This window comes from Pteronotus mesoamericanus, unplaced genomic scaffold (assembly GCF_021234165.1).
Source record: "Pteronotus mesoamericanus isolate MK-2021 breed Mesoamerican mustached bat unplaced genomic scaffold, CSHL_Meso_final contig_20, whole genome shotgun sequence".
NCBI classification, from domain to species: Eukaryota; Metazoa; Chordata; class Mammalia; order Chiroptera; family Mormoopidae; genus Pteronotus; species Pteronotus mesoamericanus.
In genome coordinates, this window is record NW_026555085.1 from 31,543,067 (window position 1) to 31,558,501 (window position 15,435).

A 15,435-nucleotide genomic window follows, 5' to 3' on the forward strand; every position below is an offset into this window, starting at 1 on the left:
GATTCGAAATTTATCAATACCATAAACCTGAACATGAGCCCTTGATGTTTCTCTTCCCACTTATTTCCCTCTCCGTGCATGACCTGATGTGGTGACCTTACGGTCCGGCACTGGCCCTCTTTGGTTGCTCACTCTCTCTCTTCACCTATGACCTGTGTGAGAAGCACCCACAAATCTGCATCTTTATGCTCTCATCTCCTCCAAATACCTGATAGACGGTTCCAACTGGGGCATCAAGCCAGACTGTATCACCAGGAGGACATTTCTCTCTGAACCAAATCGTTTCTGTCATCTGAAGTAACCTCTCCTTCTTACCAATCCCTGGGCTAGCGCGGGACTCCACCTCCATCAAGGCCCTCTCCCAACCCGGCGCCCCACTTTCTCTTGTCCTGGCTGCCATTTGCTAATTGGGGAGGGGCAGCGTGGCATAAAGTGCCTGGGATTTAGAGTCAAAGGAAGTTTGGCTTTGGGCCTCAGTGTCCTCATGTATAAAACGGGGATAATAACATGTACCTCGAGGGATTGTTTCAAAGATGAAAAGATGAAATACTATAATTAATTAGAATTATTAAATGGCAGTGCAGGTTCTCTTTTTCCATTTACCCAGGTGATTGCAGCAACAACTAACTTCTGTAATCTCTTCCACACAGGTTTACCAGATTCTTCTTCCCAATTCATGGCCTTTGAGCATGTGACTCACTTGCTCAAAAAACCTCAATAGACTCCCAATTTGGTGCATACTGGGATCCCTGGGATTCTGGTACCTCCATCTATCAGCCCATTAGCTCTCCAAGGTTGTGTGTGTGTGTGTGTGTGTGTGTGTGTGTAAAATCTGTTGCTTGTACTGCTGAAATGGGGGCATCTTAGGACCCCAATCCATTTAATGATGTCCCCCTCCCCTAACCATTCTTTCTCCTATAGTCAGATGAGTACTTTTTTTTTCTTTGAACTCCTGTAAACTTGCTTTTTGCTCCCTTCATTATATTTCACTATTATATATGTATATATATAATTATATTCTTAGTTAGAATTCCAGCTCATTGCAAATGAGTTATCTATTTTCTTCCTCCCAAATCTGCTAGCCTTCATGGAACCTAGTTGAATGTAGTAGGTCATTAGAGACTTGATCTTTTGAATGTTTTTATTCAGTATCATAAATGCTATAACTGGACTAATGAAATCATTTGTATAAACATATGATTTAAAGTTTCAAAATAACTATGGTTGTAATGCCTTGCATTTTATAATCTCTTAGTCTTTCAAAATGCTGTTAGTTTACTTAATTAGAATTTCAATGGACATTTTTAACACATATACTATATACCCTTATTTCATAGTTACAATTTGTGGCATGATCCTCTCTTCCTTAGAAATCAGTCAGTGACATGTTGGACGTAAAGAATATGTAAGTTTTTATAGCAGGCTTCGTAATTTCCCCAGATCTCAGTCCAGTTTATCCTTTTACGCCAGAGCTCCTCAAGGCACTCTGGCAGTGACCTGTCAGGCTAGAACTGGTCCCATGTGAGCCCAGTAGAGGTTCCAAAGGTCTCAGGGAAGTTGGCAAGATGGGGGGCTATGGCCAGTGGCCTCCAGCCTGCAGAAGCCTTGCCAGTTACCCTCATGTGCCTCCAAATCTTATTGTTTTCTACACGTGGCATCATCTGGAGAAGGCTATAAAGCACTGTTATCCTCACCAGGGTCTAAGATAACATAAAAAGCAAGTAAACAAAATTCCCCAGCAAAAACCTCTGGTATACCTCAATATAAAACTTAAAACTCACTAAAAGTTATGGTTATAGTTATGGTAGTCTTCACAAAGATAGATGTCTATTTGTATTACTACTAACAGGTCAGAACTGCAGTGGCCTTGTATGCTGAATTGAAATAAATAATTTTAAAAAATAATAATTCAGTATTTTGGGGCATGTGTATATATTGATATAAAACATAGTCTAGACCAGGATACCTCAACCTCCAGGCCACAGACTGGTGCTAGTCGGGGCCTGTTGGGAATCGAGCTGCACAGCAGGAAATGAGTTTGAATGTAATGAGCTTGAATAATCCTGAAACTTTCTGCCACACTTCCCAGTCCTTGGAAAAATTGCCTTCCACATAACCGGTTCCTGATACCACAAAGGTTCAGGACTGCTGGTCTAGACCAAGGACTCAGACAAGCAACCTGTAATGCACATTGTTTGCTAATGAATTTAAAATTCATGCTGACCTGCAGACTGGAAACAAATTTTTGCAAAGCATGTAAATGCCTTGTTTACTATACAGCAAATGCTTAGAGACAATGTAACAGTCAATGAGATTCGACTGAGAGAGGTGTTTGATTGACATAGATCCACCATCTCCTGGCTGAGTGATTTATTTCTCTTCTACTTTAGTTTCCTCATATTTAAAATGAGGTTAATAATTGCATCCACCTCATAAGGTTTTTATGAGGAATTAGATGAATTAAAATAAGTAATAATAATAAGTAATAATGAATAAGTAATGCACTTAGAAGAGCACCTAAGTCATAGTGATAGGTAAATATTGCTGTTATAACTGCATGTTTTTTCAACTTGAGACTGATAAGAACTATTTTCTAAATAAGGAAGGCTGTCAGGAAACACACTTGATAATACCCTACTTTTTCCCTCAAACCTTAGCTGCACCATGAATTCTTGACATGAGTAGGTTCCACCGCTGAAATTAGAGCTGTAAGCTGTGTGAGCACGAAGACTGGATCTGTCTCATTTACCTCTGCATCCTCCAGCTCAGGGAATTCCCAAAACATGAGAATTAGTGAATGGCTGGCTAGAGAGATTTGAAATGTGGGGTCATGCATAGTGCTTTTCTTTTTTCCCCCTGCATGCAGGCTCTACGCTAGAATCAATTTCTCTTTAATGCTGAAATTCTAGCATAAGGGGTGAAAACTAATTTTCCACATCAAATTGATTTAAACCCTGTATAATTTTTGCTATTTTTAAGAGAAGGAAAATCGCTTTGAGTAGACAGATTAACAGCTAATCCCTAGGTAATTGCTACCTTGTTTTAAGGGAGCATGCTAGCTACATACTTACAGCTTTAAGTACAGTTGTATTTTACAAATGGGTTTTTATATCTTTGCCCTCATGGTAGCAAACAGTGGGATCTTTCATCTGATGAACAGAGTTGCTGTTCCATTTTACTAAGGCATAAAAAACAAGAGTCCTTCATATTGCTGCACAATAATATGGTTTTATTTTGAGCACAGAGAGTGGCCTGAGCTAATTATGTATTTTCTAATTTACAAAATGCACATAGGTAGCATTAAACAGAAAAAAAAAATTAACTGAAAACTCTACCTCTATCTTATGTTTCTCTCCTGTACTTTAGTTCCATACACCAGCAAATTTCTTGATAATACCGAGACGGCCTCAAATACATCAAACTCCAAAGTATTTTCAGCATCTTCTTTCCAAAGTCATGTCCTCCTCGTGTGCTGTATCTCAGAGTGTAGCACACCAGGCATGCTTCCTGGGAGCCTGAATTTCATCTTAATCTCTCTTCCTCACCTCCTACATGCAGTTATGGAGCGGAGCCCAAACCATCTACTAACTAGATTTTGAATCCACGCACTTTACCTTGTTAAGTCCTGTGATTCTACATCCTTATCACTTCATTTAGATTGTCCCAGGCCTCCCTGCCTTCCGTCTCACTTTGTGTCAATCCATTCTCCAAACTGCAGGTCCAGCATTCAAAACATTAGAATAAATTTCCCTTGCCCTTAAATTTAAACTCCTAATTGACCTCACCATTTATCAACCTTCTCCCTCCTACTTCTACACATCCCCAACTCGGTACTCCAGTCATTCTGAAAAGTTCCCAGTTTCTTGGCTATCCCATGTTCCCCTTGTACCCTGGATCTTCCAACCTGTGGTTCCCAAAACACACATTCCCCTTGCGTACTGGCTAACTCCTGCCTATTCTTTGCACCTGATCTCGGACACGTTCTGGACACCCGACACTGACGAGCTCTCCCCTACTCCTCGGGGCAGCCAGGGCTTCTCATTCTCAGGTCACAGTGGGCATTCTGTGTGATATTTTCCTCTGTCTCACCATTTTGAGAGTTGAGAGACCCTGACTCTTCTCGTTCATTCTTTTTATCTAACAAGGTGACTAGGACATCGCAGAGCTCAGTAAGTATCTGTAGAATGAATGAGGTCCGCAGTGGCACTGAGGAGAGCCACCACGGGCAACTGAAGAAACATGAGATGGAAGAAAATAAATTTTTATTTTGATTTCCAGGCTGTTTTGCTTTTGGTATGAGCATAAGTAGACCTATTTTCTAAAGTTTTAAAGATATAATCTTCAAAGTCTACCAAATCACCTTTGATGAAATATTTAAAGCACTGTGGGATTTGACATTAGTACTAAAAAGCTGAAAATCCTGGACCAATTTGCAACATGAATGTATGATTCCCCTGTCATCTCTCTTATCATCGGTGCACTGTGTTTCTGTCTCTACGAGCCAAAATGAATTCAAGGCTCCTGAATTTACAGTGAAGACAACAAAGTTTGTTGACCTCTCTAGATGTAAAAAAAATTACTGTGATTTTTTGGGGGGAGTATGTATTTGAAGGAAACCATACTGACTGTCACTAGGTAAATGGGAATTAATAGCTGAGTGCTGTGGTTGGGAAAAGAAGAATTATATATTTCATCAGCTTCCACCTTAACCATTAGGGTATATGCAGATCCCATGAGGGGATTCTGAAAAGGTTCCCATGAACTTTTACCTAGTCAGACACTCCCTACAAGGTAAACTTTTGTCAAAACCTGGTGCTCTGGAAGCCTTGTTTGACTAATTTTTTTAGGAAAACTAGTTGCTAACCTCTGCCTCTTACAGGCCCCAAGTGAACATTAGTACCTACCGCCAGCCTATTAAACACACACGCCAAACACACTGTCCTCATTACTGAATCATCCTCATTCTCTGTCATATTCAGTATTTGGGGTGATTAAAAATGGATCTTTGGAAAGGATTTGGTAATTTTTGGTTAAAAGTATATGTACGTGTATGTCACGAACACTAGACTTGTAAGTGCTATGTGCTCTAGAAGTGAAACAAAAGAGAAAAATCACTATCTTCCTTGTGTTCACATTCTAGCAGGAGGAGGCAAAAAATACGTAGTAAGCCAGAAAAATGAGTAGAAGTTATAAGGTGACAAGTGTTTTTGAAGAACAATAAAGCAGGGGAGTATTTGAGGGGTAGTCAGAAAATTCCTGAGAGATGAAATTACATAAAATTAAAGGCAGTAAAGAAATGAGCTATGCACAGATTTGGGGAGAAGGGGAGATCCTGGGCAGAGAGAATAAGTGCACAAGCTCTGAGGAGGGAGTTTGCTTGGACTATTGGAGAAGCAGCGCTAGTGTAGCTGAGGGCGGGAGCTGGAAGGGCTTTGTAACTAAGGCTAATTTAATCACTAAATGTACTTCCATGAAAAGAACACATTTTTTTTTTTCCACTAGTAGTGTACCTTTTGAAAAATCAAGCATTGACCCGTATTTCTAGGTGCACTGTTCAGTTACTACTTCTGCCCACCTTTATTTTGAACCTTACCGGTTTCAGCGGCTGGCCTGGTAAACATTTCACCCTATTGGGCCACCTGTGCCATCTAGTGGTGAATGCTTGCAATTACCAGATTTTCTGACCAAACAGTCAACCGTGGAGGAGGGGCATTGCCCAGAGGAGCGCTTTCAGAATAACAATAGGTGTGAAACGCTTTCTGAAACCACTACTGGGAAATAAGCCTGTGGTGCAAATTGCTTCTTTATTGGTTTATGTCAAGACTAAATCAAAAAAAGAAAAAGTTATAGCAAGACGTTTCATGAAATTTATTTCATTTTTCATCAACGGAACCAAAGAAAATTTGAGTTTGAGCACTGAAAATCGAAGTACAATTGAAGTGAACGTGAAAGATTACGAATGAAGAGATAATGAGGAAAATATTGAACAGAAGTTTGGATGTATACATGAAACAAAAATAATTTAGTATAATAGTAATATTAGATTAATAATTGCTATGTCTTTTAAAATAAGCTACTTTTATATAGAATTCAATTATACAATAAAGTATGCATGATGTATTTTGTTTTAACATATAGTCTAATTTTTCTTTTTTCATACTCTATAGTAGTTTTGGCTGACTTTTACAGAAAACACAATTATCTATTACAGTGTTGTCCAACACTGTGGGTATTAAGATTTAAATGTACATCAGTTAAAGTTAAATGAAATTTAAAATACAATTCTGTCTTCCTAGCTGCATTTCAAGTAGCCAATAGCCACATTTACTTGTGGCTACCATATTGAACGATGAAAATAGAACCTTTCAATCACTGAGGAATGTTCATTAGACAGTGTCAGTCTATTATCTTGTTTCCTCAGTAAGCATGATTTACTTAATAAAATGTGTGTTGAATACCTATATATGTTAGACACCAGGGAAGTTCATTATAGCAGATTAAAAAGAAATGAAGGAAAGCATGATTCGTCTTCTAAACAGCAAAATATGGGATTTGGAGAGTTTCACACACATAACCAAAGCATTTAACCAAATATTTTCAATCCATTGTGAAAAGACCCATAATATTTGTATATTCACTGACTAAGGTATTAAGGGAGGCTTCCCAGAGAATATTACCATTTAATATGTCTTTTAAAGATTAATAGGAATTTAAAATTAACAAATAAAAAAAAACAAGAAGAGCAGAGAGAATTTTAAATAGAGGGTATAGCTTTTGCAAAGTCAGGGAAGTGTGAATTGGTGTGGAATGTTTGGAAGGTGACAATTAATTCTGTAAGGCTGATGCACAGAAGAATAAATATGACCCATACCTGGAATGCTAGGTTAGGGCTTGCTGACCGGAGGGCATTTTTCATCACACTAAGCGTAGTCATCCTAATCGGGTCAGTACTGGAGAACCATGGAAAGGATTTCAGTAGCAAGTTATGGGGTTACTCTTCATTTCAGAGAGCAGTCTGTCAATGTGGCATGAAAATTAGATTAGAGGGGGAAAGATGCTAGACAATACTATTGCCGTATATCCAGCTCCTCCGCTCAGAAAGCAGGCATCGTCCTCGCCCCCTTAGCGCTTCGTCCCCCACATCACTTAGTCTACCAGCTAAACTGGCCTCGTGTCCACCTACTGTTTTTCCTCTTTCGTCCAGTCATCCTACCAAAGGGCATCCTGATTTCAGGACAAAAGCACTGCCTTGGCCTCCTCTGTGGTTGTCCCATACCTACTGCTCTTCCATCTCTTTTGCCCACAGAAAGTAAACATCCGAAACGTTAAAATCCACTTTTGCTAATCGCTGTTAGAACCCTTCAGTGGCTGCCCACGGGGGCCTTCAGGTGCTAATTTTGGCTTGTTTCTCCATCCCATTCATTATTTCATTCTCCTTATTCTCTTCTATCCAGCTCCGCTGGCCTGGGTTCCCCAAGCTCTTCTCTCCTTCCAGGCTGGGGCAAATACAGTTACCTCCTCCTGGTGTGCTTACTGCACCTCACACAGCTGGTCTCAATGAAACATCACTTCCTCCAGGAAGCCTTCTTTCGTTCGTCACCTCTGATATTGAAACAGCACCCTGTACTGTGTGCAGTGCTTACCATAATTGTACTCAAGTAATGGGATGTTTGTTTGCTCTATGCCTCCTCTTGATAACTGAAATTCCATGAGGCAGGGAATGCTTCTTTCAGACACCATTGGTTCTCTCTGGATCGTGGCACGTGGCGGGTAAATGCTGAATGAACCAATAAGGTTGTTCCCCTAATTCAAATGGGACAGGATAAATGCCTAGGAAGCAGTGGAGGTAGACTCCTGATAGACTGAGGAAAAGAAGGGTGAGAAGATGAAAAATCTGATGGCTTTAGCTATGGATACAAGATTGGAGTTTTCATTAACAGCATTAGGAAATACAAGGAGGGGAAACAAGCAGCAGTACAGAGGAAAATGGTGGAAATTAAAGTATATGTAGATTGATTGAGATTTCTTCAAAGCAGCCAGTAAAAATTGCCATTCAGCAGTTGGATATGTCAGCCTAAAGACCAGGAAAGATATCTGAACCAAAGAAATACATATATGTTACCACTATGTAACTTGAGATAGAGGCCATGTGTCAAGGCCTCACTGCAACATAGCAGGTAAGAGTGTGGGATCAGAAGCCAACTGATCACATTCTAACTGTGGCTGCAGCATTTACAAACTTTTTCTCTTTCCCACTATTTCTCTGTAATTGCCATTAATCTGAACACCACCTCGCATCATAGTAGTAACTTTCCCCACCTCTGTCTCGTCTCTGAGTTTTGCCGTTTCTTCCTGCGCTCAGGGGACACTTGCCAGGGCCTCCATGGCTACCTGGCAGGAGTCTAGATGGGGTAGCAAGGCCAGGGGCATCCTGCTCCTCGTGGGCTGAGCAGCAGATGCAACGGGGAGGTGGCTCCCAGCGTGCTAACCTTGGTGGACAGCGTGGGAGTGGGTGGTTGCTGATCCTTGGCTAGTGACGGCTGCTGTATCCCTTAATCTATTTCTCTGCTCCTCTGTTCTTGTAATATTGGAAGGTGGAGTTCTGCACGAGGCCATCTCTACTCTGACTTGAGTTTTACCTTTTTTTGTAATGGGTTTTATTTTATGATTTTATAATTTTGATTTATAATGACTCCATTTCTATTTGGCACCACCTCTCCCAGGCCAGACTTAGTGGCAAACCTAGCTCTTAGGTCCCAGGAAGAGGCCATGCCAACATCTGCCTCTGCAACAGCCCAGGGGGTGAAGGGAAAAGAGTACGTGGCTTGGCTCCTGATGGGGGAGACATTGGGGCTCCTTGGCAAGGCGACTCCTCCACCCAATTGTTCTCTGCTACCCTTGGTTTTTTCTCTGAATCCAACATGTAGTGAAAAGAATGTTTGGAACCTGAAGAAAGACATTAATTCACTTCTCTGTGCCTATTTTCCCTTCTGGAAAATGGGTAGTTTCTGCCTTATTAGGTTATTGGGAAAGATTAAATGACTCCAGGCGCGTAAGACTCTTAATAAGGGTTCCGGAATATTACTATTATTTTTAACATGTCAAAAAAGATATATGTATATATAATTTATTTTTATTGAAGTAAAGTTGACTTATTGCTATTAATACGTTTGATTAACAAAAGAAAAAATAAGAGGTGGGTAATTCTGTGGAAACACGGTGCATGAGATGGAGGAAGAATGGTCCAAGTGCTTAGTGGAGGCCTGAGAAAGAATAGCTTTCTGAGACCCTTAACGCATTTTCACAGAGGAAGGACAAGTCAAAGTATAAAGTGCCTCAGTGAGTAATGACTAAGATGAGTGTATTAGGTTTGGCCATTAGGAGGTCCTTGGTGGGGTGAAAAGAAGACATTTTTTGAAAATGGGGCTGGTAAAGGTTGAATCAGTTGCTAAACCATCCACCAAACAAAGACTCCATAAGTTGGAAACAAGTGCCCATGTGTTTCAATGAGAATCTAGTTTGAAAAAAATACATATATGTATTAACTTAGTGTGAGGGAGATTATCTTGAGTAATTCAAGGTAGCACAAAGTGTATGCAGGAAGTCAAAAAGGAGATACTGGGGAGCCAGGATTCTGGAATCCAGTCCTGCGGATCCTCCTTCTGCTGTGTCACTTTAGGCAAGCCTCTTCCTTTTGACCCTTGGTGTTCTCATCTGTTAAGAGTAAGGAGATGGAATATGTGATCTTTAATGTCACTTTCAGTTCTCAAATATCCACATGTTTAAACCACTCATCTTATCTTAGGTAATTATAAAGGAAATATTATTTCAATATTGTAATGTCTCAAATTACAGTCTTCTCCTACTAATACCTGTAATGTGTCCTAATGAGTTCATAAATTTTGAAGTAGAATTAGTATCAGTAGAATTATGATTAGACTGGATTAAATAGTATATTATCTGCAAAGGAGGTATTTTCTTCTGGGAAGTCACATTCATGTACATACTGGATACTTACTATTTTGAGGTCGTTATTTATTAAAGGTATTTACATAACCATATGTTAATTTATTCACTTATTCAATTTTGAGCAACTTCTATGTGCCAGATGTACCATTAGGTGCAAGATACAGAGAGCAGCAGACAAAATCCCAGGTTAGTAGTGAAGACAAACACTGGAACATATAATGGCAGTACTGTGTGAAAAGCACAACAGTAGGTGTGTCTAGAGAAGGGACCAACATGTTCTTTCATCTGGAAGAAAGGTGCTAGGCTTAACAAAATATAGACAAAGCTTGTTCTTTTATGAATTATTTGGCTTTCCATTAAAATATTTCTGGTTTACATCTGTTATTGTTGTTATTCCCCTTAAGTTTCTTTCCTCAGTAATTAAATTAAGCTTTTGAAAATAATAAGGCCAAAAGATCAAATTGGCTTATTATTATGTTTTAATTTTTTAATTGTATTTGATTGATTATGCTATTACAGTTGTCCCAGCTTTTCCCCCTTTGTCCCCCTCCATCCAGTACCCCCCAGTTCCTCAGCCAATCCCCACAGCATTGTTCATGTCCATGGGTCATGACATACATATAGATTCTTTGGCTACTCCTTTTCCTATACTGTGCTTTACATCCCCATGGCTATTCTGTGACTACCTATTTGTACTTCTTAATCCCCTCACCTCTTCACCCTTTTCCCTACACCACTCTTCTACCTGGCAACCATCAAAACTCTCTCCATATCCACGATTCTGTCTCTGTTTTTCTTGTTTGCTTAGTTTGTTTTTTAGATTCAGTTGTTGATGTGTATGTATTTATTGCCATTTTATTGTTCATAGTTTTGATCTTCTCTTTCTTAAGTTACTTTACCATTTTATATAATAATGGTTTGGTGATGAGGACCTCCTTTAGTTTTTTCTCATCTGGGAAGCTCTTTATCTGCTCTTTGATTTTATATGTTACAGTATGATTGTCATCATTACCCTTGTATAAAGAATTAACATGTTATATATGTTTGCCCTTTTGGCTTTACTCTTAATATTTACAGTTAATAATTGTAATATGGCTTTCAATTTATTGGAGATTATTTTATTGTATAACATTCCAAAATATTATATCAGAAAGATTTCTTTTACTTTTATGTTTGAATATAATCTTCCATTTACAGACAAATCCAAGTGACTTTTTTAAAAAGCCCATACAGTAAGCACTTTCAAAAGAAAGGCCATTTCTGTGAAGATTTTAGAGTTAATGATATGAAATCTGGTATTTTTGTATTCGTTTGTTTATGGAGAAATCTCCAACAATATACTTTAAAGAAAATGAAAGCACTCTACAGTTAGAGCAATGTGTTTGAGAACTGTTTACTGCCAATATTTAAAAAAAAAAATAAACCCTGTTGAATTCAAGTCCCTCTGTTTTAAATTGCAGCACCTTATGAAATATGCCCAGAGGATTATCTGATGTCCATGGTGTGGAAAAGGACACCAGCAGGCGACTTGGCCTTCAATCAGTGCCCACTGAATGCCACAGGTAAAGTAGGATGACCCACCCAAACCCAAAGGATTATTGCCATCCAAGAACAGCATGCCCTGTTTGCTTATGAAGTCATGTTTTTGCCCTGTGTCCTTAAATAAGTCTGTGCAATAAGCAATTAATGAGACAATTTTAGTGAAGTGCTTCATAAATGAAGCCAATGAAAAGACCTAGAAAATGTCGCTGATGCAATGGTTTCTCCGTGTGACCTGATACACATTACACAAATAATCAAAATGACAATTTCACATGCATGCTTTTTTTAAAGCAAGACAATGCAGAGACCCAGTGTTTTCGTCTGCCTCCCAATTATGCAATGCCTTCTAGCATCCCTGTTATAAAGCTTCTCTCTGTTCTTTGTGACTCACAGGCACCACTAGCAGACGCTGCTCTCTCAGTCTTCATGGAGTGGCCTTCTGGGAACAGCCGAGCTTTGCAAGATGCATATCAAATGAGTACAGACACTTGCAGCATTCAGTAGGTGCAAAGCCAGCTTTAGTACTTGCTCTGTTTATTTTTGCTAATGATCACTATGTGAGAATTTAACCTTCTGCTGTACAATCAAATCAGGAAGAAAAAAAAAGCCCTCTGAAAAAAATGCCTAAAAGAAAAAGGGATGTGATAGAAAACTAATTTTTATAAGTCAGTGCTAAACTGCTTGGTTCCTAGGGTTTGGGTTTTGTGGGTCTTGCTATTTAAAATGAAAGAATTCCTTGTCTAATGGCTGAAAAGCCTGAGGAAAATCTGGTATTGTTTTGTCGATAGGAGTAAAACTATTTATCACAAGTGGCACAAATCTGTGTTAAATAGTATATAAGACATTTCAAAATGCCATACATTTTTAAATTAAATTCTTTAGCATTTACTAGTTAGAAGTTGATAAAGCTGTGTCACTTAGGTATCAACTTTCTCACTGCATTTTGATGTTAAGACATGAACAAATCCCAGTGTTATTGCACCAGAAAAAAATTAATTACTTCCACAAGATTACATGGGCCAAATTTTCTAAAAATAGCTTCTCTTTTCCCAGAGAACGATGTATAAATATTTTGAGCGCAGTTAAACTTTGCTTGGTGGGTTACAAGTGCAAATCATTCTCATTATCAGCGACTCTCGTCGTTTCATCCTAACAGTCAAGAGCTGCTCTCTACACGAGTAAATGTTGTGGGCTTGAGAACAAAATGTGAGCGTGAGACAACAGAAAAATTGAACATTGGCAGGAATGATGTTTAGTTAAGAGCCTTTGAATTTTGTTGTGCTTTTGTTTGTTGTCTTGTTTTTTTACTGTTACAAATATGTATACTTCTTTGAAAAAAAACAAAACAAATAACATTCTTGCTTGTGAATGGAGAAGTACCTTATATAGTAATAATCTTTATCAATGAAATAAATGTATTTAATTATCAGGAAAAAAGTACATTTTTAAAAAACTGAAAAAACAAATACTGGCTAATACATTTACTTACCAAACTAGGAATTGAATTGATGCTCATTTGGCTACACAGAACCTTATTTCTGTTATTGTGTTTATTCATGTGCGTTAAGTGCTATGTCCAGAAAGTATCCAGCCATATACTGTGAAAAATAGAGACATTTATCGAAAAAGATACAAGATACAAGAAATATTGTACATAGGACAATGGTGCCTCAGTCCCCTTCAAAGTAGGCACCTTGGGACCTCACACAATTCTCCCAGTCACCATGAGCTGCCGAATCCTATTTTCCTCAATCTCATCGACTATCTGAAATCTCTTCCCTTTCAAAGGTGATCTTAGTTTTGGGAAAAGCCAGAAGTTGCAGGGTGCCCAATCTGGGCTGTAGAGGGGCTGAGTCGCCTGGGTGATTTGACGTTTCTCCAAAAATCTCTGCATGAGACGTGATTCATAAGCAGGTGTGTTGTCATGGTGAAGCTGCCAATCACCAGTTGCCCATAGCTGAGGACTTCTGAATCTTATAAATAGTTTCTGTGGAGGAATGGTCAAGCTTAACACAAAATATGATGCAGATCCATTGCTCTACTCACTCGGTGATTTTGAATACAATGGCCACACAGTACACATGCTCATTCAGCAGCATCTACGCCCCCACTGACTAATGCAGGGAAGTCATCATCATTGTTCGTGCATGCACATTTCAGTCCCCTCTCCTTGGCTGCCAGGTTACCTCTATGTCACACAAACTGTTCTCATTATATTAAAAATAGTTGGAATTTTTCCAGACATACCTCATATATAGAGACATACATATGTTCATATAGACACATATGTATGTAAATGCACATAAATGTAAATACTGATAAACACATCAATACATGCTGATTATACATGAATGCACATCTAATAATACATAGACTTATATGCATATCAGTAATCAATGATATTTGGCTTCACTGAGTCTTATTTCTGTCAAAATAAAAATAATAGAAGTAAGGTTGTATGCAGTCAAATAATCATCAATTCAATTACTGATTTGGTATGTAAACATACCAGAGAGCATTTCGTTGTCAGATTTTTTTAAATTCACTTTTCTGGGGGATATACACACATATAATGACAGAATTTAATAATGTAAAATGTAGCAATATGAAAGGTAAATGTTCTTTTATTAATAGCTATAAATACTCAGACCTGTGTATTTCAGAATTAAGTATAACCAAAAACTTTCTTATGAATTTATTTTTTAGCAAACTTTATTTTTCTCTAATTTTAGACATTAAATTTTTAAGTTTAATCTTACTAATATGCATGTTCAGATCTTATTTATTCATGGTAATGTATGAATGGGAATGATTGCACTGATTAAGTAAATTGTGAATCAATCCTTAAGAATTTGTTAACAATGAATAATATCACCGTTTTGCAGAATTCTTTTTTATTTCCTAAACTCAGCATTTTATTCAGTAATATTCAAATGAGTTTACATTCTGTAAGTGCAGGTCATCCCATAATAGAGAAACAGAAACATTCTGTAAAATAAAAAGAATGCTCTCTAATTGTGAAACCCATAGAAATCAATCAATAACTCGACAGCTACTGTGTATGTGCTCCTGTTGATTTGTACACATAAACCAAGAGCATGATATTCTAGAATAAAAAACAGCTTCAGTGTATTCATCTCCCACAAAATACCAGATGCTGAGCTGGGCACTTCCACAAATTAACTCCAGCCTGCCCAAGAACCTGTAAGGTGGGTTGCCCTGCCTCAGTTTCCATAGAAAGGAACTGAAGATTGTCAGGGGAACAATACATTTAAGTGAGGTGAAGAGTGGACATTCTGTCCAGGTACAGTTATTCCAAAGCCTAACTCTTTGCTGGAGGCTATACTACCTCCTGAGCTTTTAATTTGAAATCATCTGTCCTAGATTTTCTGGCTGTGTGTCCTTTGAAAAAGTCATATGATCTCATTCAAGTCTTGACTTGTGATTTGCAAAATGAAATTGTTACTGTTATCATCTTTGAAGGCTTTGAGGAAGCATAGATAAGATACTATATGTGAAATGTTTACAACATAAAAGAGCTTTGGAACTATGAAGTATTCATACTACATATACAGAGAATGCATTGGGTTAAAAATATCTCTATTTTACTTTTATTTTTATATTTCTTTTCTTTTTTATTATTATTGTTATCCTCTTACAGTTGTCCGAATTTTCCCGCTTTGTCCTCCTCCTCCCAACCCACCTCCTGTTTCCACAATCAACCCCCACACCGTTGTCCATGCCCCTTCCCGTTCTTTTCCCCCTTATCCCCGCCCCCTTCCTTCTGGCAGTTGTCAGTCTGTTCCATGTTTCCATGCCTCTTGTTCTAGGGTGATCACTAGTTTATTTTGTTCATTAGATTCCTCTTATAACTGAGATCATACAGTATTTTTCTTTTACCACCTGGCTTATTTCACTGAGCAT

At 38.4% G+C, this 15,435-nt stretch overlaps 1 protein-coding gene across 2 annotated transcripts in view; it reads left to right on the plus strand.

Moving 5' to 3' along the window:
- The window catches only part of ADGRB3 (adhesion G protein-coupled receptor B3), a 706,145-nt gene that overhangs the window by 301,122 nt on the left and 389,588 nt on the right, over window positions 1-15,435 (plus strand). For both annotated transcript variants that reach the window (XM_054569550.1, XM_054569551.1), the window contains exons 8-9: window positions 11,430-11,531; window positions 11,905-12,011. In XM_054569550.1, coding sequence (XP_054425525.1) covers window positions 11,430-11,531; window positions 11,905-12,011 — 209 coding nt within the window. The remainder of the gene's footprint in view (window positions 1-11,429; window positions 11,532-11,904; window positions 12,012-15,435) is intronic.